General features: G+C 47.1%; 3 protein-coding genes across 6 annotated transcripts in view; 2 read left to right on the top strand and 1 right to left on the bottom strand.

Moving 5' to 3' along the window:
- Window positions 1–10,472, top strand: part of TAOK1 (TAO kinase 1) — a 96,911-nt gene extending 86,439 nt beyond the window's left edge. The window contains exon 20 of the mRNA XM_065911096.1: window positions 1,139–10,472. Coding sequence (XP_065767168.1) covers window positions 1,139–1,600 — 462 coding nt within the window. The 3' untranslated portion in view covers window positions 1,601–10,472. The remainder of the gene's footprint in view (window positions 1–1,138) is intronic.
- A 2,231-nt stretch (window positions 10,473–12,703) lies between these two features.
- ABHD15 (abhydrolase domain containing 15) lies at window positions 12,704–20,383 on the bottom strand. The gene is made up of 2 exons (XM_065911066.1): window positions 19,424–20,383; window positions 12,704–16,988 (listed from the first exon to the last, which is right to left on the bottom strand). The coding sequence occupies exons 1-2, from the start codon at window positions 20,290–20,292 to the stop codon at window positions 16,463–16,465; spliced, it is 1,395 nt and encodes a 464-aa protein (XP_065767138.1). The 5' UTR covers window positions 20,293–20,383; the 3' UTR covers window positions 12,704–16,462.
- A 249-nt stretch (window positions 20,384–20,632) lies between these two features.
- Window positions 20,633–26,537, top strand: TP53I13 (tumor protein p53 inducible protein 13). 4 transcript variants are annotated; one of them, XM_065911070.1, is made up of 7 exons: window positions 20,633–20,651; window positions 22,593–22,664; window positions 22,891–22,932; window positions 24,969–25,097; window positions 25,237–25,440; window positions 25,542–26,097; window positions 26,177–26,537. In XM_065911070.1, the coding sequence occupies exons 3-7, from the start codon at window positions 22,918–22,920 to the stop codon at window positions 26,287–26,289; spliced, it is 1,017 nt and encodes a 338-aa protein (XP_065767142.1). In that variant the 5' UTR covers window positions 20,633–20,651; window positions 22,593–22,664; window positions 22,891–22,917; the 3' UTR covers window positions 26,290–26,537. The 4 variants fall into 4 exon arrangements, with proteins under 4 accessions (XP_065767142.1, XP_065767139.1, XP_065767141.1 ...); XM_065911067.1 differs by lacking the exon at window positions 20,633–20,651 and adding an exon at window positions 22,147–22,413; XM_065911069.1 differs by lacking the exons at window positions 20,633–20,651; window positions 22,593–22,664 and adding an exon at window positions 22,147–22,413.
- Window positions 26,538–26,579: the final 42 nt, after the last annotated feature.

Raw genomic sequence — 26,579 nt, 5'->3', positions numbered from 1 at the left:
TCAGCATGAACTTTTTTCATTGCTTGTCAACTTTATTATGAATTATTTTACATTTTTAAAAAAATGTATGTACAGTCAACTACACTTATTTGTAATACCTTCCAGTTTTCCAGAACTGATTATGATGGCTACCCAACCACTTAATTTCTAGGTATATAGAGTCTCCTAACTTTTTAATGAAAACTTTATGGTTTGTGTTTGTGTGCTTTTCACTTAAGGCTTTGGTGTATCTGGAATATGGTGTAAGATGGAGTTCCATTTTTATTTCCTTCCAGATAGTTGGCCATTGTGCCTGTGTTATTTGTTAAACATTCATCTTTTCCCCATTGAATTAATTAATGCTTTTGTCCTGCTTTAAAAGCCTACAAACTGAGATCTTTATTTCTATTTCACTAATAATTTGTCCCTACACCAATCACATTTAATAGAGTGACATTTTGGTGTGTCTGATAACGCTAATTTCCCTTCACCCATTTTCATTTTTTATTCAGTGTTTTAGGCTTTCCTGGTGGCTCAGATGGCAAAGAATCTGCCTTCAGTGCAGGAGACCTATGTTTGATCCCTGACTTGGGAAGATCCCCTGCAGAAGGAAATGGCAACCCACTCCAGTATTCCTTTTTTTTTTTCCCACTCCAGTATTCTTGCCTGGAGATTTCCATGGACAGAGGAGCTTGACAGGCTCTGTAGTCCATGGGGTCGCAAAGAGTTGGACACGACTGCATGACTGTCACTCAGTCACTCAGAAGTCATCCAGTTGACAATCTAGAGACAGGGATGGCTCAGGTATTGCTATTTACAAGATTGCCCCAGGAGAGTCCCAGGTGTCTTCAGTGTTTTACCTAATGGTTCAGTGTTTTACGTAATGATTTAGTAGCCATTGATGATGATTGCCTTGATTTATTATTTCAATAGAGGTTATTGCCTTTGCTTTTAAGAATTTGGTTTTACACATCTTAGAAATATAAATTGTGTATGATTTCTATAGTACATCTCTTTGATTTTTAAATATACATCCACAAAATAGCCAGTGTGACCTTTATGATTCACTTCAAAGCTGACTAATTATGACTTCCTTGTTGGTTTATAGATTTTAAAAAATAAATCAGCTTTCTTTTTGCTTCCCTCTAACCCCCAACAGATTGAAGAAGAAATGTTGGCTTTGCAGAATGAACGCACGGAACGAATACGAAGCCTGCTGGAACGTCAAGCCAGAGAAATTGAAGCTTTTGACTCTGAAAGCATGAGACTAGGTTTTAGTAACATGGTCCTTTCTAATCTCTCCCCTGAGGCATTCAGCCACAGCTACCCGGGAGCTTCTGGTTGGTCTCACAATCCAACCGGAGGTCCAGGACCTCACTGGGGTCATCCCATGGGTGGCCCACCACAAGCTTGGGGCCATCCAATGCAAGGTGGACCCCAGCCATGGGGTCACCCCTCGGGGCCAATGCAAGGGGTACCCCGAGGTAGCAGTATGGGAGTCCGCAATAGCCCTCAGGCTCTAAGGCGGACAGCTTCTGGGGGACGGACGGAGCAGGGCATGAGCAGAAGCACGAGTGTCACTTCTCAAATATCCAATGGGTCACACATGTCTTATACATAACTTAATAATTGAGAGTGGCGATTCCGCTGGAGCTGTCTGCCAAAAGAAACTGCCTACAGACATCGTCACAGCAGCCTCCTCACTTGGGTACTACAGTGTGGAAGCTGAGTGCATATGGTATATCTTACTCATTTTTGTAAAGCGTTCTGTTTTGTGTTTACTAATTGGGATGTCATAGTATTTGGCTGCCAGGTTTTTTTTTTTTAACTTTTGAAGAAATTTTGAAAAGGGGAATTGTCATGTAGGTGTGTATACAAATACATACACACACATATATATGTATCAAGCCTGTGGTTATAAGAAATTGGGTAGATGGGTATTTTTGAATACTGTAAAAATAGAATGCAGCAATGTATCTTGAGTCATCACTTTAGGGCAATGATATATCCTAAGAAGGGTGTGAAAAGATCTAAAGCCTTTCTACATACCCCAGATTCTTATAAGCCACTCACAGCAGGCAGCATATGCTGAAACAAGGTCTTACTGAAACACATCTGTATCCCCTTACCAACGTATTTTCTTTATAAAATTGGTCTGACTTCTCAGCCTCATTTGGAGTGGAAAAGAATATGGAAATCCATGAACACTAAAGGGTTGCATTGACTTTTTCAGAGAGTAGGAAACAATTTAGTTCTTTTTCTGAATGCTGCATAGATTTGTCAGTGAATTTTTTTTTTTTTTTGGTGCATTCAATTGTGCCTTCTTTGTGGCATGATGAGATGGAGGTGCTTAAGGAGATCACAAGTGGTGTGGGAATTGTATCAATGAACCTGTGAGCCTTTAAAGGGGAAGACATGAAGGGTGAGAGAGGCCCCTGAAAGTTCATATGGTGGGTATGTTCAGCAGCAAGAGTGAGGAGATAAAGCCTCTGTATCCTGACGTTTCGTTGCTTATACTGTGATATCTCATCCTAGCTAAGCTCTATAGCTTCCAAGACCCCAAACAGTACTTATACTTTGTACAAAAACAAAGATATATAGCCAATACAAATCAAATGCCAGAGGTATTTGAATGATGCCATATTTGCAAATTGCCATCTATTGGAATTTTCACCACACTACATAGGCATACTTTGATTACCCCCTTTTGGCTTATGGGATTTCCTGTTTACAAGTAGAGTAGCCAATTGTTTAAATGTTTAGTTGCCATGGTGAACCAGGAGTCACTGAGCCAATGACTTTACCAGCTGCTGACTAATCCTCATCACCACTGTAGATTTTGCTGCATGTGCAGGTCCTCTTTTTTTTTTTTTTTTTTTTTAATTGCTGTTTTTGTTGCTGCAATACTTTACGAACTTCTAGTTCCTTGAGACTTAGTGACCATTCGGCATCATGTTAACATCACACAACAGGAAACACCACTTCCAGAAGTCTCTAGCCTCAGTGCTAAAGTACTACTGAAAAGGAACTAGATAGTTTGGCAAATTAGAAAAAAAAAAAAAGTAAGGTAAGTTATAGTGGTCAGGGAATCTCTTGACAAACGCTAACTTTTTAATTTTTTCCCACAGAGGGGCATGTTTTGTTTTGTTTTATTTTGTTTTGCAATGAAGGATCAACCCAATGCTGAAAGTTAGATGTTACTTGGTATTCCACTGCTAGTGTGGAAATTGAGTTGAAGGTGGGTAGGAAGCTGTGAGTATGACTTGAAGGAAAAAGAAACATTCTTTTCAGTGATAGATCAGAGTTTCTTACAAGTTATTGTTTTGCCCCCTCCCTTATCTTGAAGAACCCTTGCTGCTAACTCTGGATCCTGTTTTTTCATATAGTCAGAGGACTCACAGGTAGAATTTTCTAAGGCCCTCTCAATGATACTCTTCAACTGGATCGAGGCAAATGACCAACCAGTAATCTGTTTGTTGAAATCTTGGTTTTCTCAACCAAATTTAAGTCTTCCCCAGGTACGTCAAGTCTAATCTCCATGAATCCTCCCCTTTAGGAATTTCTGGCATTCATTTAAAGGTAACTGGAAGAAAAATTAATGTAAATCTTTTAAAAACCAAGATCACAGTAGAACTCACACACAATTTTAGGCAGTGTTTCAGGTAGCACTCTGGTACATTGTCCTCTTGGCCAGGCTTGAAATCACCAGTTTTTAGGTGAACATGACATGTACTTACTTGTCTGTCTAACGAAAGGAGCTTTTAATTTTCTGTCTTTTTGCTTTCATGTTGTATACAGTATTTCAAGCAGACTGAGGTGTCTACCTATTTGGAGGAAAATGATAGGAGAGAGCTTTAGAATTAATAACATGTATAAAAATATAATGAATTTGATACCTTTTATAAAAATTCTTACTAGATCTGGCCCCTCTGTACTACTGGAGGGGTGGAATAGAAGTGCAGATCAATTTTACATACAAAACTCTTTTAAAAATACTACCAATAATACATGTTAAAGTCCACTTGTGGACTTGAATTAGTCAAATTGAGTTATTGAATTCATGCAGACCGTATGTACTTGTAAAATTGTGATTGAATACTGACTCCAGATGTCTATCCAATAGGTCTTTGTATCTGATTTGTGTGGCAACCAGTTTTACATGTAGGTCATGACTATACCTGGATTATTCCATTAAGTTAATTTTAATTAAAGTATACATAGTTTGCAAAAATGGTTCAAATTAATTGATTTGTGTGTGTTTGTAAGATCTAACTTCTGAAGAATATCATACATAGTAGGAATCATCAGAGTAAAGCTTGTAGCAAGAAAATTTAAAAGGTTTTGAGAGATCCTAAAGAAAGAAGCAGGCACTTTCTCAATCAGTGTACAGACGTCAACATTTGATCAAAGTACTACTACCTCCTCCCCAGTATTGGTGTTCACTATATATAAATGTGTTTGAGAAAATAAAAAGTATGGGAAATTTGTCTTCGCATATCAGAAAATCATATATGCTATGTCTGGCATCCAGAGCTTGGCAGTATAAGTTTCTTAGGTTCACTGTCTCCCTCTTTTTTAAGTTAGCATTTGAAAAATGCAAAACCTCATACCTTGATACATTGTTCCTAGTGGGGTTCCCTTCCTTTTGCATTTATTTTTCCCCTTATTAAAGTCAGCTCTAACCCCAAATTAAAAGTATCTGGAAGCATTTTCATTATATAGATAACATTAGCTAGAAAATATGTTTGTATTTTATTCAGAGCTGCCATTCTTTTCTAAGTCATTTCTGTGCCTAGAGATGAACAGTCCTGGAATTGAAGCCACACCCACGGATATGAGATACTTGGTACTCTAGGCCAAGGGTTTATTGGTAAATTGAACTTTTTAGCATAGTCATTATGATTTTCAGCTGCCTAGACATCAAGTAAACACCGTTTAGTTCACTAAAGAAACTGTCCTTGACTTTCTCCCACTCCCACCTATTTTTCCTCTCCCCCTTTTCAAAAATCAAAAACTCTTTGAGTATCTTTTTCAAACCATAAGGCAGACTTTAGAAACTTTCTACTTTATGTCTGGCATTTTAAACTTTTATAGAATACATTGTGTTGGACACTGGAATAATACTGTTTATTTTCACCTGTGAAAAATGACTCTATTGTACTTGAAACACCTCCTTTGCATTTCTCCATTTGTGCCATCACTAGTGGAAATAAATTGTATTATACCATAATCTACTGGCTTTTAAAAACTGTGTTAAATATGCACATTTTTGGTATAGCTATTATCATTTGTATGTATATATTGTATATACATATGAGTGTCTATATGTGTGTATAGATAGATGGATATAACTCATACTGTACATTTCCATCAGGGCACTTAAGGTTCTGTTATTTTGTTTCATTATTTCAGTCCTCAGTTAAGGCAAGAATGCATGTGTTTCTTAACAATTGAATACTCTGGGTTGATATTTATGAGAAGGTGGTCATTAGATGCAGTCTTTTCTTTTTTGATCCTTTCTTAGCACTTGAGTGGGTGGAAAGAAAGTTAAGTAAAACGTGGAACCATAAGTTCCAGTGCAGTAAAGTAATGCTGGGGAAGGAACCAGTTAGTGTTCCTGTGAGTTTGTGTTGCGATGCAGTGAAAGATAGTGATGCAGAGAGAAATGAACCATGGAAACTAAAAAACACTGGTGGTGATTCCTCTGCAGAGATAAAGAGAACCAATAAATCACATAATCTTCATGTGCACTCCATACATATTTCTTAGTATTGGTGCCATTGATCCTCTTACCCTTTGTGTTCCATTAATAATGATGATAATAATTATAAACTTTGCTAAGGACCAAAACATTCAAGAAAGGAATTACTGCTAAAGCATCTAAGATTCTCTTAATAAAATCAACAGGAAATGGCCACTGGGAGAGAAGGATTTGGTATTGGCAAGGGGCTTTCTCCTTTCAGCTGCCTCTTCTTGCTTGCTAATAGTGAGTTCTTCATGTACTGTCCACCCCTTCAGAGGCAAATCTTTTTAAGCACAGATTTGGCCCCACACTGCAACCCTTTCCTAGGAAGTTTATATCGCCCTGCGTTTTGTTCCATGCTCACAATGTGAAGTGTCTAGTGTGTATTCAAGTCAGAAAATAATATATTTAAGGTGTTTAAGTGTGAATCTCCTATAATGGTGAAAGAGGAGGCTCTTATGTCTTAAAAAAAAATTGTCTTCTCTAAGGAACAGATCTAAAACTTGGACTGTCATCTTGGAGTTGCTTACCAAAATACACATTATTATTGTTAAAGAGAAACTGACTCTCTGTTTTCCCTCATCTCTCATGATAGTGCCCCCAACCAGGTTGTAGCATTACCTTTGAAAAAGCCCTCACTTACTCTCAGTTGTTAAGAACTGGAAATTTTCCATCCTCAGATTCCTTAAAGGATGAAGAGTATGCTGTACACTTAGCAGACTTGCCTCTTGTATGCAAGGACTACTGATTGAAGTCTATTTTGCTGTGTGTCTGGTTATGTTGTCTGCACTTTTATTAAATCACTACAGTGAGTCTACATTGGAAATGACTTAATTTGTAAAGAAGTTTTATTAAACACTGTCTAGAAAAAGAAAGTGAAGCTGAGAACTCTTCCTTTGTTGTGTGTTTATATTTTCTACTGAATTCTGGTAGCCCCTTTTAAAGTCACATTGACTAGTTCTTGCCTCACTTATATTCAGACTTCCAAAATTTCATTCATGCAAGGGAAGAGAATTCCATTTGGCCTAATAGTAGTCCTTAGATCATAAATACATAAATTAGTATGCACCTTATCTGCCTGTTGTAGATTTCTTAAACTTGCACTTCCCTCTCACCCACCCCAAAATAGATATCCTTTAAAGAAAATAAAGGCAGAGAATAAAAACTGGGGAGCCATTTACTATGTCACCATCACTGTTAACTGTTACCCAACAATCAGAACTTTTTGAAGTTTCAGAGGATGTGTGCATGTGTGTGTGTGTGTGTGTGTGTATCCGTTTGATTGTGTTGGGTTTGTTTTCTTTTTAAATATACAAGAGATTCTTTTTTAAATAGAGAAAAAGGTTAATCCTCTCTGAAACAGGATGCCCATTGGATATATTAATCTAGACATCTGTAGGTAGTTTGCCTTGAAAAAGTGGAGAGAAGATGAGACTTGTGAATGAATGAAAAGGGTATCTTGATACCCCAGAATTCCCCCCAAAGTACGGGTAATTCAACCTGCACAGTTTCCTTTTCACTCATAGTTTTTAGCAATTGTGAGTGGAGAAATCATGTAATTATCTGTAAATATGTAGCTAACAAATTGACCTAGTTTCTGTATTTTTTTTTGTTTTTGTACTAAAGTTTATAAGTCTGTGCCAGCTAGAGAGGAGTTGCTGTCATTGCCAGTTGTGGTCCTAGCATCTAACCCTGAAACTATCCTAGGTGACATTTTATAGAATTAATTCTTCAATGTTGTTAAACAGGGGGAAGTTAAGTTTAATGGTTGGTCAGGTTTAAAATTGTTTGAAGCAGAGTCGCTTTATTTAATATAATGATCACATGTTCTCAATCATGAATGAGGTAGGGAGCCTCCCTCCCCCAGTGGCCAAGTTTACAGAAGTGTGTTTTGTCTGTAAAGTGCAAGAGTTTTAATGTTTGTGTAAATTAACGCAGGTGATAGATAACATTATGGCTTGGAACTGTTTATTGGGCTCTCTTGCTGAATTTTCAAATGAACTATGCTTATTACTGGCACATTGATCCCATTTCTGGAGCATTTTTCCTATTTCCAGAACTACATATGTTCCTTTGTCGTTATCCCTTGATATGCCTTGTAACCTGAGGTATTAAAAGCTGGTAAATATAGATGAGGGAAATGCGTTCTTTAAAACCCATGAACCTTCACTTGTATGCTTTCATTACTCATGTTTCTATGGCAACTCTGAGGTCAGTGGAGTTTAGAAATGAGATACCAATATTAATGAAAAGTGTGTACTCTGCTTTTGCATGGCTTGGCTTAGCATCAAAGGTATATTAGGGCCACTTGAAAGCATGAAGACCAGTTGTATGGGAACAGGTTTCTCTCGGTGGCACATTTTGCTTTTTCTGAGCCCTCAAATACATTGCCTCAGCATGAACATTATTGTTTCTATAATTACACATGGTCATGGAATGAATTATGTGACTTAAAAAGGATGGAACTGCTTGATGTTTGCAGATTCTAGCTGGCCATGTGACTGTTTGGCACATATCAAACAAACCTGGGGGGAAATATTGGAAGCCTTCTAACCCCTGTTTAGTCATAGACAAGTATATTTAGCTTATCAAAATGTTGACTGCCCCTGGTGCGTTGCCAGAAAGCTCTTTTTTGGTGTCCATTCCAACTGTGTTTTCTTGCATTTCATAATATCAAAGAAACCACCACCTCTTCTCTCAAAAGCATTTTATATGTCATATCTTTTATTCTATATTAAATGGGAATTGTGCCTGTTTAGAGTGCCCCTCCAATTAATTACATACATGTGTCCAAAATAATCCAAGCCGGAGACACAGGTGAGAAAAACATTTTTTTTAAGTCCACTCGAGGCCAGTAATTTATCTGACAAGGTATTTTACCACATTATCTTGACGTTTGATATATGAGCCTATTAGAATTTGCAGGTGGTTTCATAGGGCAAAATCCAAGTGGAGAGGGATATGTGGGGTTTCTATTAAGAGATACTTTTGTTATTGTTTTACCTCTCCTTTTATGATCCTCCCCTGCTAGGTTAGAATGGATTAATTCTCCAAACTTGTTTTTTATCTTTTAGGGAAATTTTTACAAAAGCAATGGTCTGATGTAAATAACATTTTGAAGTATAGTGCACATAACTTCCCCAGACTATTCCAACCTGATAATTTGTAAATGCTTTAGAGTTTTTTAAATTAACATTTGTGTTGCTAAATCCTATTTATGTTAAGTCTGCTAAAGATTTTAACCCATTTAAAACATAAACATTTAAATAATGGATGGGTTGCTCTGAACAATTTAGCTTTCAGAAACCCCTTGTTTTAGTATATGAAAAGGATAGCCTAATGCGCATTAATGAGGTTGGAGAGACTATGAGAAATATGTATAGTGTATATTTTAAAACAGCTTTGCTTGTATTGTGAAGATTTAAAAACAAACTTGAGATTTTTAACGTAACTATTAACACAGTTTTAACATAAGTTATCCCACTGGGTTTAAGAGCATCTTGAATGTATAATCCTTTTTGTAACCCAGGTTGGTTTCTGCTTTTACCAGTCATCCAAACATATTATTTATGATTTTAGTTTTATATACTCATTTACTTTTGTTTTCCTCAACCAGCATGATTTTTTTGCACATGTATTGTAGAAATTTTTAAAAAGAAAAATCAATACATCATTTTCTCTGAATTTTCTTCACTTCTCTCTTCCTTTCTACTAACCCATTACCTTAAAGGCCATATCGCTCCATTTGCATTATTTGTGCAAATGCCAGGGTTGGTTTTTATTTTTATTTTTGCTATTTACCGAAAAAAAGAAAAATGCTTCAGTCAATTGCTTTTTTATTTAAAAAAAATTTTTTTTAAAGAAAAGCTGTAACCTTATCATTTCTGAGTAGACCATTGAAAGATGAATGCACACCTGTAATAGACTAGGACCAGCTTTGGTGGCTAAATGGAAAATTTTAACTAAGCAAAAGGTTCTTTTCTAAAAATGGTGTATATAATCCACAGTCTCTTTCAGTTATTCCCACAAGTCAGGGGTCCAGGTAAAATGAGGGTTATCAGCTAACTGATTTATTACCATTGAGGTTCATCAATGAATTTGTACTTTTCTAGTTCCCTTTGGTGAAGGGGAAAAAAAAAGATTTTGCAAAACCTAGATTTTGGCTTGGTTTATTGCCTCCTTTTTTGGCAGCCTTCATCTTTTCATCTCCCAAAGCCCTTGAGCCTATCGGGTTTTCATGGTGGACAAAGGACCGTGGTCTTTTAAAGCTGGGACATGATTTTTTTTGGTGAGAGATTATCATGTTGAAAGTGATGTTCTGCCACTTTCCTGATGACTAATTTTAAATCTAAATAGTCCTCTTAATTTTTGGACCAAACAGACACCCACAGTGGAGGCTTCCCAGGGGTTCCAATGGAGAAGAAGCCTCTCTCCCACTGTCAGCACCAGCTGGTAAAAGTGACTGTACAGATGTGCATTTTCCTTTTGGTAGAAATGGTTTGCAGCACTAACTGGTAAGGCTTATTGTACAGTATATTGTCAGTATTCTTCTGGTTCAACATACCTTATAGTTCATATATAACCTGTATTAATTGTATAGATTGTGCATTTAAAGCTGTTACCAAGTTGTCAGAACATAAGAGCGAAAACAAGGTCATATGTAATATTTTGTTTGTAAGTATCCTTTGTATCATAGCAAAGGAAATGTTTAAAAAAAATCAACTGTAATAAAGTAATTTTAGTACATGGAGTGTCTGCTCAGTTTTTTTAAGTAATTGTATTTCCATTAAATATATTTCAGTTCAATGACTGTTTATTGGATAATCACTGAATCTCAGACACTGTGCTGGATGAGTGAGATTCAGCTAAGAAGGAGCTCCCTGATGTCAGCTCTAGTCTAATTGCCTCAAATTCTGTGTGCCCAGGCAGTGAAGTAGCCTATTGTGTTGTGGCTGTGAGATATGATTCTAGTTTATGTTCTAACAGTTTGATGCATGTTCTTAAGTTTTATACAAGCGTATGTTGTGGTCTATATTACTACATTTCCTCCCGTACACATGGATGCCCAGCTGTCTGCAGTTCTTGGACCTTGTGCAAAGAAAGCTTCTGAAGGTGGTTTCATCTGGGTTTATTTCCCCAGATTTTAAAATCACCACATTCTAGCCCTGAATGTGTATCATCTAATCCAGTCCTGTTAAAATGACTTTTTTTTTGTCAGAAGGCTTGATTTGGAGGGATGGAGTTTCATGGACTGGGGCTTCTGTGTTTTTTTAATTAGAAAGTAGTCTTAAGTGTCATTTTAAAAAGCATTATTGAGATTACCTACTTTATTGAATAGAAGACTGTCAGAAAAGTGGCACTTTTCAACATAGTTTTTAAACTCCTAGAATGTTGATACTGAGCTATTTTGAGATTAATTAGCATTTACATAGGGTTTAATTTGCCTGGGTCAAACAGCCAAGATTAGATTCCAGGTGTTCTATCTCTAGCATTTCCAGTATCCCACCTTGAATTTGGTTGAGCTATAGAAAGGGATTTAAAAAACAAGATTTCTTTTTATATCCCCACAATTGAGTTGTTCAAACTGCAGTGAAAGGAGAGTATTGTAAAACATGTGCTTCTAACCATGTCAACAACTCAAAACACATGTTGTTATTGACCAAACGCATCAAAGATGCTCTGAGTTAATGCTTAGGGTTTAAAGCCTATCCTACCTGACTATAAAAGAAATTTGAACAGAAATAAAAAGTCAGCACAGTGGTCTAGCTGCACAGCCCCAGGGTTATAAGCTAGCACTGTCATCTACATCTGAGTGATGAAAAACCACTAAACCAGGGTTTTCCTGTACGTGTCCCAGGCAATTAGTGACTATATTTTCAGATACTTGTTCTTATAGATGAGAGAGACAAGGCCGCCGGTGGGGCTGGGGGGGCGTGCTAAGGCTTTGCAAACTGCAACAAACAACTTCAGGGACACCATTCATAGATTCATGTTGACTCCGTCACAGAGTTGTGCAGCAGCTCTGAAAACATTCTTTCTCGTTTTGCTAACGCCTTTTACATTATGGAGTTTAAGATGAGCATTACTTATTGTCATATTGACTAGGAAAGGGCAAAGTGTGGCATGAAGAGCAGTGGTTGGGGTTCTGGTCTTTAGCCCTGTCACCACTAACTGTGAGATCTTGAAAAGCGCATCCTTTCTGACCGTCACTTACAAGAAGAAAGATGGTTTTTTGGCTGGAACAAATGAACCAATGTATAACCTATTAGCCATAATATGGCTATCAGTGCACACGCATGCGTGCATGCTTGGGAAGGGGGTAGGAAGAGTTTGCTTTCAACTGGGCAACCCAGCACCCAGTCTGTGAGCTTCAAAGGTGCAGCTCTTCCAGGTCCTTCCCTACTTTGCAATAGAATTAATAACTGGAACTTCTTGGCCTTAAAAGAATTGGAAAAAAGATTCTGATCTGAAAGATGTCACCTCATTACAGAGGTCTTTGAGCTCTGATTGTGGAATTAAATGGACTTGCAGAATAGGATTCATCTGCTTTTACTATTTCATTTTAGCCTAGCAGACCTAAATTAAGGCCTTTTCATTGTCACAATGTTTTCATATGGAATAACTCATAACTTGCCCCAAAGTTCTGTGTCACTGATGAAGGAGAAACTAGAACCCACATCTCCACAAACTATTTCAGTGCTCTGTCCAACACACAAATTAGTAATTGCACCTGGAAAATATCCTTGTGTAGGTACCATTAATGATCAGGGAATTTTGAGCCTACTGGGAAATGATTAGCCCAGAGCAGGAGGACTGGTTATTGATTAAACAGAGCTGCCAGTGGTAAGTGTTAGGGGACACCAACCTAGAACTATAGAAGTGAAGCAACATCCAGTAAATAGTGTGCAGTGAGGCTCTGTTAACTCACAGGTAGGTAAGCATGGCTCGGTACATAGAGGACTCAAGACAAACAGAATGTTTGTTTCTGGAGATTTAAAAATGACATTCCATTGTTGCAGGGAGACTGCAATTTATTACTCAGAGGCAAACAAGTTGGAGAGAATTTTTTGTTTAATCACACTAGTGATAGACACTAGAACAGGATATTATCTTCTTATACAGGAAGGCTGGAGGAGCTAGAGATACTTGTTTTTAAAATGTTAATATCTTTCATTGTTTGTTTTAATGAAATTCCACAATCCCTCAGCACAGGTCCCCTCCATGATGTGTGCCAAGTGGCTGCATATTCTACCAGAGTTGTGGGACTTCCTGCTTCCTAAGGCATTCATTCCATCTCTGGGCACTCGGACAAAATCCCTGGATATAACTTCTCAATCTTCACTTTGTAAAATGTGATACATAGTGAAAACAGTTTCTGATGCCATCCTTTGTGGCTTGGCTGTAGAATCATTGGTATCACTGAATCACTGGTATCATTGGCAAGTTCTGCCAAAGTGGCCAAGTATATCTGTTTATTTAAGCATGGAGAAACTTTAAAGTTCATTTCTAAAGGAAGAAACCTTGGCATTACTAAGCGTGACTGACTGACAAAAGATCCTGTGGTCTGGGTGGAAGATGAGTACAGAAGACTTTCCGGTTCTGGTGTGGTTTTGAGGTTGTATATAAAGCTGAAATGACACTTCCTGTGTCAAGACTTCTTATAACAGCACTCAAGTCTTAGCAAGGATATCTTCACACAAAACAGAGTGTCTTCTCAAAATGAGAATTTGGTGCTATGTTTTTTTCATATTGTCATCTCTGGCCAAGCCACCTTGGAAACCATGTATAAATACATAAAATAGTAAATCTTTAAGAGAATTAAGTTACAGCTTAACCACAGTCTTTGATATCAAAGGTCAGAACTTAGTAGAACTCAAAGAAACTTTGAGAAGCAGTTGAGGGCTTCCTACATTCTGATCCAGTGGATGGAGACACGACCCAGTTTTTACTTCAGAGATGACGTCTTCTTTATTGTCATTGGGTTGTTTTTACCCCCTTTACCATTTAAAGGTGTTTCTAAATAATGAAAAGACCAAAAGGGGAGGCGAGCAAGTGAATGAGACCTGAGTGGATTGCCAGACATGCTACTTGGAAAACTCCCAGCTCAATGGTACTTCTTTGGGTTTTGTTTGTTTCATTGTTTTCTTGATTCCCCCAGCTTGTAACTTGTCAGTTTGTTCAAGGGCCAGTGCACTCTCTCAGAATGTGTGTCTGGGGTTCTTCCATCGGGTTTCATACAATTAGCTAACAACAAAAGTGGAGCCAGTTTGGGTGAGTCGTTTGTCATTAGATGAAGGGAAGAGTCACCCAAACCTGCTTGAACCGGAAGTACACTTTCTGGCAAAAATGGGCTGAAAAACAGTGATGTCTTCAAACAGTGACGAGAAGACAGGAGAGAAGTAGCTTCTTGAGAACGGCTCTGAGTACATCTGGCACAAGCGGCATGGAGGAGAACTGGGGCTTAGGTCATTAGAGCTGTGGATCCAAGGCAATCAGTGGAGCTGGACTGGGCTGTTCTGAAGCTTGGCACTGGAGAGGGAAAGGCTAGTAGTAGTGTCAGAAAAGAGGGAACTAACCAAATAAACACCTCAGATGTGAGGTTCGTACTTTTATCACTTAAAGGATATATACATCTTCCTCTATCCCCACCCCACAAGCTTGCTTTCCTGTAAAAGATGAACCATGATTTCTCCAAAAGCTATTATCTCAAAGAACCAGAGTCCCAAGGTATCTGGCCTAGAGAAACAATCCAGATTTTAGCCCTTAGGGGCCATTTAATCCTGGGGGTGCGGGTGGAGGGGTGTTTAAAAAACCACTGACGTGTTCTTCAGTTTGCAGTGAGTTCTGAACTATCATAGGGTCCTGCATATGGGAGGGCAAGACCTAATAAACTGAAATCTCCACTGTACCAGAAGCTGGGGGAGAGGGCTCGCCAGATGTCAGTAGTTCTTCACCAAGCCTTACACCAAGGTGGTTAGCCAGAAGTAGAATGGCTTCTTTGGGGTTCACTTCCTTATTATTTCTCCTGCTCAGTAATAGTGAGAGAATGTTAGCTGAGGACCGCGGAGGAAGAGGAACAAGCGGGCGGGGGGGTGTGGGGGGGGGACGGAGGTGGGGAGTCTTTTCATGACAGGATAATGTGCCTTAGACAATTGAGTGTTGTCTGCCTTCTGGTTCAGATTCTTGGATTAGTTTATAGAGTTTCTTCTTATTTGATCTAGAAGAACAAGAATGGGGGAAGATTATCCAAACCTAAAATCATGGCCCCAGGAATTCCTCATACCAAGCCTTAGGACATGGTAAACATCTCTCCTCCTTAAAATTGTTTTGCTGTTTGTGAGGCCAGGATGGAGCCTCTTGTCAAAAGAGGTGCTTTCTTTTCTTGATGACCAATTAAAACTTCTGGTTCTGGGCAAAGCTTTCTTTTGGGGGAGTGAGGGGACGGACTGGATGTCCTACTGTATTGCTTAATGGCCTAATCCAAACCAAGTTGTGTGGGTCAATCCATACAATGCCTTATTTTACTCTAATCTTCAGCATTAGTCCTCAAAACACCGAGAAGCCTATCAGTCAGTAAGTGGCCAGATCCTGGGGGAAGCTCTTCCTGCATCTACATGGATGGATAGCCTTTTGAATAATTGAGCAGAAAAGGTGTGATAATGTGAAATATTCATAAATCACTGAGTCAGCTCCAGTCAATCTCTTGGAACTTCTGTTTTCTCTGGTACCACATGTCTCTCTAGGCTCTGAAGAGGGAAAGGCTAGCAGCAGTGTCTGAAAAGAGGGCAACTAACCAAAAAAACCACCTAAGATATGAGGTTTATACTTTTACCATTTAGAGAAAGCTCACATCTCTAGAGAAAAACGTCCCTCGCTAGAGCTCTCTGGAGTAATCCTCCAAAATGGTACTGGAAGGAGCACCTAGAATGTCTGAAAGCCTGGCTCCTTGAGCCATGGTCAAGCACACCCTGCGAGGATTTCCTATTCTTAATCACCCCTGGAATCTCTTCAGTGAGTCTTGAAGTCCTAGGCTGAAGCCCCAGATCAGCCCCCCACTCCCAATGAAGACTTGCAGAACTCATCCGAACACTGGACCTTAGTGTTCCAGACGCAGGTGTTCGTTCTCCGCCTCCTCACCCTCCCCAACCCAGGCTCCGCACAGCACTGCCTGCCTCCGGGCCTTTCTCACTGACGCAGCCACACGGCTGTGAGCCGCTTCCACAGCTGTCACCACGTGAAGTCAGCGGAGCCACAGCCGCAGGAAAAAAAAAAACGAGGGAAGTGGGACGAAGACACAAACATCCTGTCTGTCCCCACTACCTCAAGTGGCTCCAGCTTGAGAACCTGAGTGGCACAGACCTACCCCTTGGCTCACAAAAACTCATCTTCTGTGTCATTGCTCGTGAGGGAGCGTTTTCTCTAAAGTCCAGGGACTTAAATGGTGCTATTCTTTGGCTTATGAAGTCAGTGACAGGGGATAGTGATGGGCAATGCCCCGCTGCTGAACCGGGATGAGTTGGCATGTGCAGAACAGGGTCGGGGCAGGAGTTCCACTCAGGGGCCAGTGAACGCCAGCTTCCAGGGGGTTCCATCTCTTTCCACAGACCAGTTTAAGAGAGGGGCTGGACCAGGGGCAAAGTGCAGCCACCTGGCCGCATTCAGTCCTCATTGCCTGGTAAGGACTCAGCCATGTGCAGTTCTGTTCTTCCTTGCAGGGTTAGGGGCTTCTCGGGTCAGGCCTCACCGTGTATAGGATCTCTTCCAGCTAAAGATCTCCTCCAGACTGGAAGAGGGGGAGACCTCCCGCTTCGGCAGTGTTCCCCAGCGACGCCGGCCCGCCAGGAAGGAAGCTCGGCGCTTGCTCAGCCCTTTCATCCTCTCTTCCGTCCGGAAGAAGTCAGTCAAGGCCCGGAAGTACTCCAAGATGACGTCATGGCTCCAGGCTGGCAAGGGCTCCTGGCGCAGGAAGCCACAGTGGCCCCCGTGGCGGCTGAGCAGAAGGAAGAAGTAGGGGTTGCTGTGAAAGAGTTCAGTCGGCAGAAAGTGGCTTGGGGGCCCGCACACGGGGTCGTCGGCACTGCAGATGCACAGCACAGGTACCGCTGCCTCATCCACATCCCGGAGGGGGTCGTTGTGGTCCCAGTAGGTGTCCCAGCTGATGGGGTAGCTCTTGGTGTGGCAGAAGAGGGTTTCCTCAAACTCCCGCAGGGAGCGGCTCCTGAACAGTTTGCCCGTATCCACGGTGTCCTCCAGCGCCGTGGCGTACCTGGCAGGAAGAAGTTGAAGGAGGAAGGAAGGAAAGAGAAAATAAATTGACACCACATGTTACATAATGGCCACCCACAGGCCAGTGTCTGACCATGGAGGCTTTCTTTGGTCACATAGTGTGCTTAAAAACTTCCACATCGTTGCCATCATTTAAAACCAGGAGATTTGGGGATTCCCTGGCAGTCCGGTGCTTAAAACTGCTGTGGGCCTGGTTTGATCCCTAGTCAGGGAACCAAGGTACATGGCATGGCTTTTTACCACAAGCCACATGGCGTGGCCAAAAATAATAAAATCAGGATAATTCACATAAAATGCAGCTAGCTGGCTTCTCAAAGGAAATGAGGAGATCTGATGACATGGGCTGGCATGGCAACAATCAGGGTATTTCTGCCCTCCTTTCTGTATTACAGTTTCTACCAGGATGGTCATTCACCGCATCACCTCCCCAGCCCTGGGGCAGCATTTGACTTTATAGCCGTGACCTCTCTCCTCCTGACCTCAACTTCTGATCCCTGTAGGGAACTTGCTATAAACTGTCCCCTTCTGTACCCCTCTTAGAACCCACTGGCTCAGACTATCCAAAGCAGCAAGTGGCACCCCATCATTAACATTTTACTTTAAGTTGTATTAGTTTGCTCGCTTTTTTTTTTAGTTTGCTTGCTTTTTAAAAAATATATCTATTTATTTATTTTTAGCTGTGCTGGGTCTTTGTTGCTGCACAGCCTTTTCTCAAGTTGTGGCGAGCCTAGTTGCAGTGCACGAGGTTCTCGTTGTGTGGCTTCTCTTGTTGTGGAGCGTGGGCTCTCACTACATGGGATCAGCTGTTGCGGCTCCCGGGCTTTTAAGCACAGGCTCAGTAGCTGTGGTGTAACGGGCTTACCTGTTCCACCGCATGTGGGATCTTCCGGGACCAGAGATCGAATCCATGTCTCCTGCATTGGCAGGCGGATTCTTTACCACTGAGCCATTAGGGAAGCCCAGTTTGGTTGTTTTTTAAAAGATAATATGCTGTCCAGATGATGACAAATGAATGTGACCTTGATCAATGGGGCAGGTACTTCTAGAGAGGGCTGAGTGGCGGAGGAAGTAACTGGGAGTGTAATAATTAATTTATGGGGTGAGTTCCCAAATGGGAGCCCGAGAGCAACTGCTCTGGGAAATAGGGATATATTTGCTGTTTCCACCTCCCTGGGGAGAGCCTGGCACCCTGACCAGGAGGCCAGGATGGGCAGTTCAGTACTTAGTTTGGGTTAATTCAGCCTTAGCAAGCTGAATTTGGATCGGTACCTCCTGCAAACATTCAAAGAGGCTTGCCCTAAGTGGGCAATCCCCAAATTCCATGGGCAGGGCAGTTCCTAAAGGCCCAGTTTTTCTCTTCACTTCCCTCACTGTATCCTCCAGCTGGTACCTGGGGTCAGCAGCACTGATGGTGGTCATTTGCAGAAGGAAACTGACAATTAGGCCATGTGAGAGCACCTTGCCCCTGGACTGTTCCAGTGGCTCTGGGTTGCCATGGTAGCACGTGGGCTGTTGTTGAGCTCAGGGAGACAAAATGGAGCAAGGAAAGAAACAGAAATCACAGTTGCCACCGTGTATTGGTGCCAGACCCCGTCCTTTGGTTATCTTATTTCACGCCACCTTGTGAGGTGGTTATTATTAACTCCCTTTAACTGAAGAGGAAAGTGAGGCTCATAGGGATTAGCTAGACATGATAGCAACACTGTGGTGGGGCAGAAAGACCTGGCATGTGGGGTCAGACCCATTTGGGTTCAAATCCTGAATTCCCAACAACTTAGCTAACCTCTTCATCTCCTAGGATAGCAACAGTGTAAGCCGAGGCCTGGTTATTTGCTGTGGGACTGTCGCCCAGGCCTTTTCAGTGGAAGAGTCTCCCTGTTACCCTGGCGGTAGATTCTTTTCTTTTTGGATATTTAAAGAAGTATGTTTAAACATTCTTAAAATTTTTGCAATAAATATTGAGTACTAGGAATATGCAAAACACTTGTCAGATCTAAGGAATTTCAATAAATCAAATAACCACCAAATTTCTGATTCCTGTCACCTTCAGGCTCAGAGACTATAAGGAAACATTCTGGACAATCAGTCACAATTGCTTCCAGAGCCCTCTTTGTTGATTTGATTAGGCGATGTGCAGCATCAGGTGCTCAGGTTGCTAGCGGTGCAGCTGAGGTGAGGCCAGGGGGTCCCCTGGGCTGGAGTCCCTGCTCCAGCTAATGATGCTGACTCAGTCGGTCCGTGGCTTTTAAATTTGCTTCTCTGATTCTGTCCAGACTAGAGGATTTGGACGCTTCAGAAACTGTGTGTGGAGAACTCTGCCCAAATTGCTCTACACCTGTTTGATTCATTACCAGGCAGAGCTGTTTCCCAGCCCCAAACCCCTACCCACACGGTCTGCGGCTCCCATTTACCCACCTGCTGAGGGCGATCTTCTGGTGAAGCAGAAAGCCCCGCTCGTAGGGCCAGGGCAGGCCGGCTTCAAACCACTCGCGGCAGCGTAGCACGGGCGAGATGCAGGCAGCTCCGGTCACGTAGCTGGAGGAGCCACACTCGCCCAGGTAGGAGAGCAGCAGCGCCGAGCCCGAGCCCTCGCTCACCGCGAACAGCGGGGCGGCGGGGTGTCGGAAGCGGATGTAAGTGATGGCCTCTTTGAGGTCGGACGGGTCCCCAAAGGGCTGCAGCCGGGGGCTGACCAGTGGGCAGCCATGGTGACCGCGCCGGTGGAAGATCACCGGGTAGTAGCCGCGCTCCAGGGCCAGCAGGCAGAGGTCGAGCACGTTGCGGGTGAGGCGCCCCCAGGCATTGGGGATCACCAGCAGTACCGCCGGGAGGCCCCCGGCATTGGTGGCTCGGCGGCCCCGGGCGCCAGGTCCCACCACCCAGTCCAGGGCCACCAGCCCGTCGTCTGCCAACTGCAGGTACTCCCGGGCCAGCTCTGACCCCGGCCCCACCGGCAGTACGAAGTGGCAGAGAGTCTGCAGGTGGGGCCCGGAGAGCCAGGGGAGCGGCCCCGGCTCTAGCGCGGCCGAGCGTCGCAGAGCGCGCAGCAGGCACTGGGCCAGCGCCGACGGCTTACAGATGAGCCTGCAGCCGCCGGGCAGCGGCTCCCGCCCGTCGCTTAACTGACCTGCGGGGCCTCCGCCGTCCACCTCCCCGTGATCTTCGCTCCGCGCCCCCGGCCGGGTCCTCGCTCCGACGGCGCGCCTGCTGGGGCGCCGCAGCCGCAGGGCGAGCAGGGCGAGCGCTGCCAGGAGCAGGGCGAGGGCGGCGCCCCACGGTGGCATGGCGAGGCTGGAGAGCCCCCAGCGGGCGGCCGCGGCGGGGACGCCCCTCGGCTTGCTCCCCGCTCTGCTCGGGGCTCCGCCCGGCCGCGGCGGCCGCCCAGGGCCCTCCCGCGGGGCAGAGAGAGGGTGCGCTCCGGATTGGCCGGGGCCCCGCAGAGGCAGCCAGTTCGCGCCCGGCTCCCCTCACCCGCCCCCCGACTCCCGCCCCCCGGCCCTTTGTACAGCGATTGCGACAGGAGCAGAGGGTGAAAGCAGCGGAGGCCACGGAGAGGCAGCGAGGACGCGCCGGGGAGGCGGGAGGGAGTGTGGGCGGCGGCGAATTGGGGGGAGACTCGGAGGCCGAGGCCGGGGAGACGGGGGTGAGCCTCAGAATTCTCTGCCCCCACCCCTCCGCCCCGCGTGGTGTGTGGGGTGTGTGGCTCCCGGGGAGCCCCTGCGTCACTGCGCCCTCAGGGGCCGCTGGCGAGAAGCAGCAAAAGGGAGAAGCTAATGAACCGCAGCTCCCGGCGCGGACCCCGGGCTCCCGCGGGGCGACGCGGCGCGGCGCGCCTGCAGCGGGAACCATCACCCGCACCTCGGTCTCCCGGACCGGCGGTCCTCTCCGATCTCGGTGTCCATCTCCGCCCCGCCGGTACCCGCAACTGCGCAATAACTCCTGCCGGGAGGGGGTCCGGCTCAGGGCCAGCGAGGGCTAGGGCAGGCGTCGCGCCCCGACCGCGGACTTGCAGCTGGAGCCCAGAGGGCCAGGGGACTGCGCGTTTCCCTTGCCTGCATTAGAGCGCCCTGCCGACGCCCCCGCGAGCATGGGGCTGCCCTGGATCCTAGCTGCAGGGAGAGGGAACCCTCAACACCGCTCCCCAGGAAGGACTTCCCCAAAAGAAACAGCCCCTCAGGCGGAGGGAAAGATGCATTCGGGTGCCCTTGGAGGGGGTGCCTGTCACCCCGCGAGGGGGTCGTGGCGGGGGATGGATTGAGTCCCTTCATCAGCTCAATCTCTGGGGCTCGGGGGGCGGGTAAGAAATACCCCTTGCAAGTCACGGGGGGTGGGGGGCGGTTAATGTGGGAGACGCTCTTGCTCGATTTCAAAGTTTTAGGCTGGACATTACAGCTCTCACCCTCCACCCACTTTCCCGTCTTCCCTCAAAATCCCGAGCTGGACCAAGGAGATGGGCGCCCGGGATAGGGCGGCAGAGCGGGCGCCCCGCTGCGGGGAATGTCTGGCCCGAGCACCCTGCTGGGGGTGAGGCCTGTGACTCCACCTCACGAGGTGGCCAAAGTCTCCTCGGGCACCAACGGGCCGCCGCTGGGCTTATCACGAAAGCGGAGGCGGACGTGGACAACAAAGCAGCCCCCAGCCCGGCTGCAGCTTCCCGGGACTTCGGGCCTGGGGATCGTGGAGGCCCGAGACCCTCTGAGACTCCTCCGGATTCGGAAGCTATTTGCGAAGGAAGCAGTGGGGACCCTCTCTTTTCCGCAGTTTGTATTTCAGGATTCTGCCTCTCTTCCAGTGATGAGTCTGAAGCGGGTTTACCAAAGGAGTGGACGCGTCTCCTCTCCTGGGCCACCTAGTTCACAGGAGTTCCATTTTCCGCCCTCCTTCCTTCTCCACGATCCCACCCAGGAGCTGCAGCTGCGCCCTGCAGGCCGCGGAGACCCGCTGGGACCAGTGCCGGGGGATGGAGGTGGTCCCGCCAGTCTCGCTGCGCTGTGCGCTGAGGAGCCGCTTCCAGATGACTTTTCCGGCCGGGGCTGGCGGACTCGTGCGCACGCGGCCGGGGCTGTGGGCGGGCCCAGGGGCGGGGCGGGGCGGGGACCCGCCAAGAGCCGCCCGGAGTCCCGGGGGCGGGGCGAGGCGAGGCCGTGGGCGGGGCGGGGCCGGGGGCGCGCGAGCCCGGGAGCCAAGCGCGCGGTCTGGGGTCGGGCCGGACCGGCGGGCGCGAGCCCGGGGGTCTACGTGGGCACGCGGGCGGCGTGGGTGCGCGGGGGCAGGCCCTGGCGGCGAGCGTTCCCTTGTTGGCTGGGCTGCCGGCCGGCCTGGGGCGGGCCGGGATGGCGCCTCCTCCTCCGCCGCCCCAGCTGTTGCTCCTGGCCGCCCTGGCGGGGCTCCTGGGTCCCCGTGAGGTAAGGCGACCCGCTGCCGAGAAGCCTTCGGCCCGGAGTCTCCAAGTGCTTTGCCAGAAGGAAGGGCGTGCCGAGAGGGGGACTCGGGATTCTCCCCTGGAGTGCTGGGCCTGGGAGGGAGAGGGCAGAGCCCTCTCCGAGGCCAGACGATCCAGCTCTTCTGCGCCTTGGACCCACAGGTGGTGGCTGAACCGGTGGCGGAGGAGGCGGGAGCCCGTTGTCCCGAGGGCCTGTGGCCTCTGCCCCCACAGGTGGGAGCCTGGAGGGCGGTGGGAGAGAGAAACGTGAAGGGGTAGCGCAGTCCCGCCCTGGCCTCGCGGTGCCCTCCGCAGCCATCCTCTGAGCACCTTGTTCCTCCGGCCCTCGTCACCAGCGTCACCACCCAACGTGACAGCACGGGCCTGCTGTCCTGTCCCACCCCCGTCCCCCCAGCGGAGTCTCCCGGGGCCTCTCAGTTCTCTTGTCTCCCTGGTACAGGTGTCACCAAGAGTGACCTACACACGGATGCGGCCACGGCAGGTGAGTACAAGCAGGAGGCATCCTCGGGGTCTGCGCTGGAAACAGCCAACTCCTTGCAGGCTTTCTCCACCTCTTCTGCTCACTGGCTCCATTCTTTACCGCTCCCCACTCCAGGAGGAGACAGTGCTCTTAGGCCCGGGACAGTGAGCTTAGGCCTCTGTCTTCTATAGCGAGGTGTCAGGAATGCTATTGAGTAGCTAACTGTATGGGCAGGAGGCTGCAAGGGGGTTGAGAGTGCTAGGAGAAAACAACCAGTGCTCTAGCCCTGCTGTGTGACTTGGGAAGTCTGCTGACTTCCCTGGGCCCCGCTTTTCTGTGAGAGGTTCTTAAGTGGTTATTATGGGCTTCCCAGGTGGCACTGGTGGTAAAGAATCCACCTGTCAATGCAGGATATGCAAGAGATGTGGGTTCAATCCCTGAGTCAGGAAGATCCCCTGGAGTAGGAAATGGTAACCCTCTCCCTTATTTTTCCCTGGAAAATTCCATGGACAGAGGAGCCTGGCAGGCTACAGTCCAGGGGGTCACAATGAGCACACACGCTCCCCATAAGGAGTAAACAGATTGTGTGGGATAGCACTTAGGAAAATAGGAAGCTGTAAGGAGTGTGTGTGTGTGTAATGGGCTTCCCAGGTGACTCAGTGGTAAAAAAATCCGCCTGCAGTGCAGGAGACGTGTGTTTGATCCCTGGGCTGGGAAGATCCCCTGGAGAAGGAAATGGCAACCCACTCCAGTATTCTTGTGTGGGAAATCCCACGGACAGAGGAGCCTGGTGGGCTATCGTCCATGGGGTCAAAAAGAGTCAGACACGACTTAGCAACTAACCAACAGCACGGAGTGTGTGTACCTCAGGTTACCGACCAAACCTTGGGCTCACCTTGTGTGGCTGCATGTTTCACCGCCAGTGGTTGGATAGCTTCTCTGTCCTTTTGGTTTTCCTTTTGAAATACCTATTTTTGATCCTTGTAATATCTCCAAGCCAGAAGAGCTCATGCCACCTATCTATTTCTTTTCCCCAAACAGCCCTTTTCATTGCAAACTGTTCAGAAACCAGTGGCTCCTCATTTCCCACCTTATCGTGGCCCCACCCCCCCTTCTGGTTTTTCTGGCTCTACCTGGTTCAGTAAGCCTCGTCTAACCTCTCCACAGCTTTGGTTCCCCTTCAGTCGTGTTGGTCTGCTCACCACCCATGAGTGTGAGGCTCCTTCCCCTCTATACCTGGCCTGACCTGACTTGAGGGGGGCAGCTCCCTGCACTCCTGCCATCCATCCCCACCCTTCTTCAAGGCCCAGGGCAGGAGTCAGCTCTCCCTTGAGACCTTGCCAGAGCACATTAACCCTTATTTATTCATCACCTTCTCCAAATTTGTGTAATGCTTGTAATCGTCTCTTAAAATTTAACTGCTAATCACTTTGAGCTTTATTAATTTGCTCGTTTATTTGCATTAGTCCTGTTTCCCTGAGTTTTCCTTTGTATTCCCTGCAAGCGGAGCCCAGGAGTTCTCTTTTGGCATCTCCTACAGCCTTTGGCACAAATGCCGAGCATCAGGTCAGCTCAATCAAAGAATGATTAATAATTGAAGTGTTTCCATCCTGAGGTTGTGCACCTGCTGCCTGAGTGCCCTGTATTCGGATGCTTTGGGGAGACTGAATATATATAGATGGGTCAATACGTGGAAGACTCCGTCTCTCTTTGCGGGGGTGGTTACAGCCTAGATGGGTGACCTGTAGAGCCAGGTGCAGAGGAACATAGTTGAAGAGGGTGGTCTGAGTCTGGCAGGGTTAACCACGCATGTTGTCGTGGAAGCTATGACGTCTGAGGGGTGGCAGTGCTCGGAGAGGAGGGATGAAGGAGTGCTCAGAGGCAAGAGGGCATGCACGCCAGTATCCAGAGCTCTTTATCCTTTCCTGAGCCCAGAAGGAGGGAGGGTCATCTGGTCATCCTGGGAGTCCCTTGAAGTTGGCTCCCCAGGATGGGAGAACTTGGGACTCTCAGGAGGGACCTGGGCCCGGCTTGACGTCTCCATGCCTTTCCTGCAGGCTGAGGATGTCAGCTTCCTTTACCACCCCTGTGCCCACCCCTGGCTGAAGCTCCAGCTTGCCCTCCTCGCCCACACTTGTGTGACCCAGCCCTTACTGGCCCCTGACTCCAGCCTCACCCAGGATCGGGTAAGTGCTTGCTGAAAGGTGGTTGTGTGGTACCAGTGGAGGCTGCAGCGCTGTGGGCAGGGCAAGGTGAATTCAGGGCCTCCGCTTGCTTGCTCCCCAGCTTTGACTTAGCTCTAATAGTTCCCTCCTCCTTTCATAGCCCCTTGTACTGGCAGCATGGGGGTTAGCACTGGAGATGGCGTGGGTGGAGCCGGCCCAGGCTGCCCACTGGCTAAAGAGGAGGCAGCGGCGGAAGCAGAGGAGAGTGAAAGCTGGGTTCCGTTCTGACACTGTTCCTGGGCCCCCTTCCTTGGTGCCCATGCTGGGCAGAGGGAGGCTGTGCCATCGGCGAGGGTGTGTGCAGGTGAGGGGTGCTGGCTAGGTGTGGCGGTCATGGGGTTGCTGGTTCAGGGTGGTGGTGCCATTGGGCAGGGAGGAGGTGACCGCTGTCTCTTCTGCTCTTAGGCCCCGGCTTTGGCCTTTACTCTGAGGAGCTGGCGGCCACCCGGCGTGGAGGTGGAATCTAGCAGACCTGGGCAGCTCTTTGCTAGTGGTGCCAGGAGGCGTGGGCTGCGGGCCGCCTTTGGTCTCCAACCCACTCCCTCAGCCCCGAGGTTCCCCTCTGTTTCCCCAGGGAGCTTGGAGGCCAAGCAGCCCATGTTGGGACCTCAGGGTGAAGGCGATAATGCCCGGCCTGTGCCCACTAGCCCACTGCTGCCTGGGGGACCAGGAAGCAATGTCAGCTCCAGGCTGGAGGCTCAGCCGCCCAAAGGGCAGAACAGCCCTGGGGGCTGTGCCTGTCCGGGTCAGGCTTCCCCGGCCCCTCGGGCAGCAGCGCCACCAAGGGCCGCCCGCGGCCCCACCCCTCGCACGGAGGAGGCCGCCTGGGCTGCCATGGCCCTGACTTTCCTGTTGGTACTGCTCACGCTGGCCACGCTCTGCACTCGGCTTCACCGAAACTTCAGACGCGGGGAGAGCATCTACTGGGAGCCCACGGTGGACAGCCGGGACACCGTGGCTGGTGAGACGCGGCCCTCCTCACCCACAGCCCCGCCCCCGGGGGCTTCCCGGCCCTTAACCGCTCCCCCCTCTGCCCATAGCTGTGCTGAAGCGGAGGCTGCTGATGCCCCCTCGCCGGGTCAAGCGCTCCCGCAGGAGACCCCTCCTCCCGCCCACGCCGGACAGCGGCCCGGACGGGGACAGCTCCGAGTGACCTGCACCAGCCCTGCCGCTGTGGCAGGTCCGGCTCCTCCCCGCGCCGGAGGCCGCGACCTCCGCCACGTGGCCCGCGCGCGGGGCCGCCCCCTGGCGGCCGGAGGGAGCAGTCACGTCCAGGCGCGGCAGATGGGCTGGTCCTTAGTGTGTGGCTTGCTGGGAGGAACGGGGTGGGGGAGGAGGAGGAGAAAGGAGCAGTTTCAACCTCCGTTGCAAAAACTCCATTTTTATTAAATTATTTTAGTAGAGGCTGGGGTTGAGCTTGTGCATCTGCCACACAGACAGACT

The sequence above is a fragment of the Muntiacus reevesi genome, chromosome 18 (assembly GCF_963930625.1).
Source record: "Muntiacus reevesi chromosome 18, mMunRee1.1, whole genome shotgun sequence".
Lineage (NCBI taxonomy): Eukaryota > Metazoa > Chordata > Mammalia > Artiodactyla > Cervidae > Muntiacus > Muntiacus reevesi.
The sequence above is the reverse complement of the archived record's forward strand: the minus strand, read 5'-3'. Positions and strand labels throughout refer to the sequence as shown.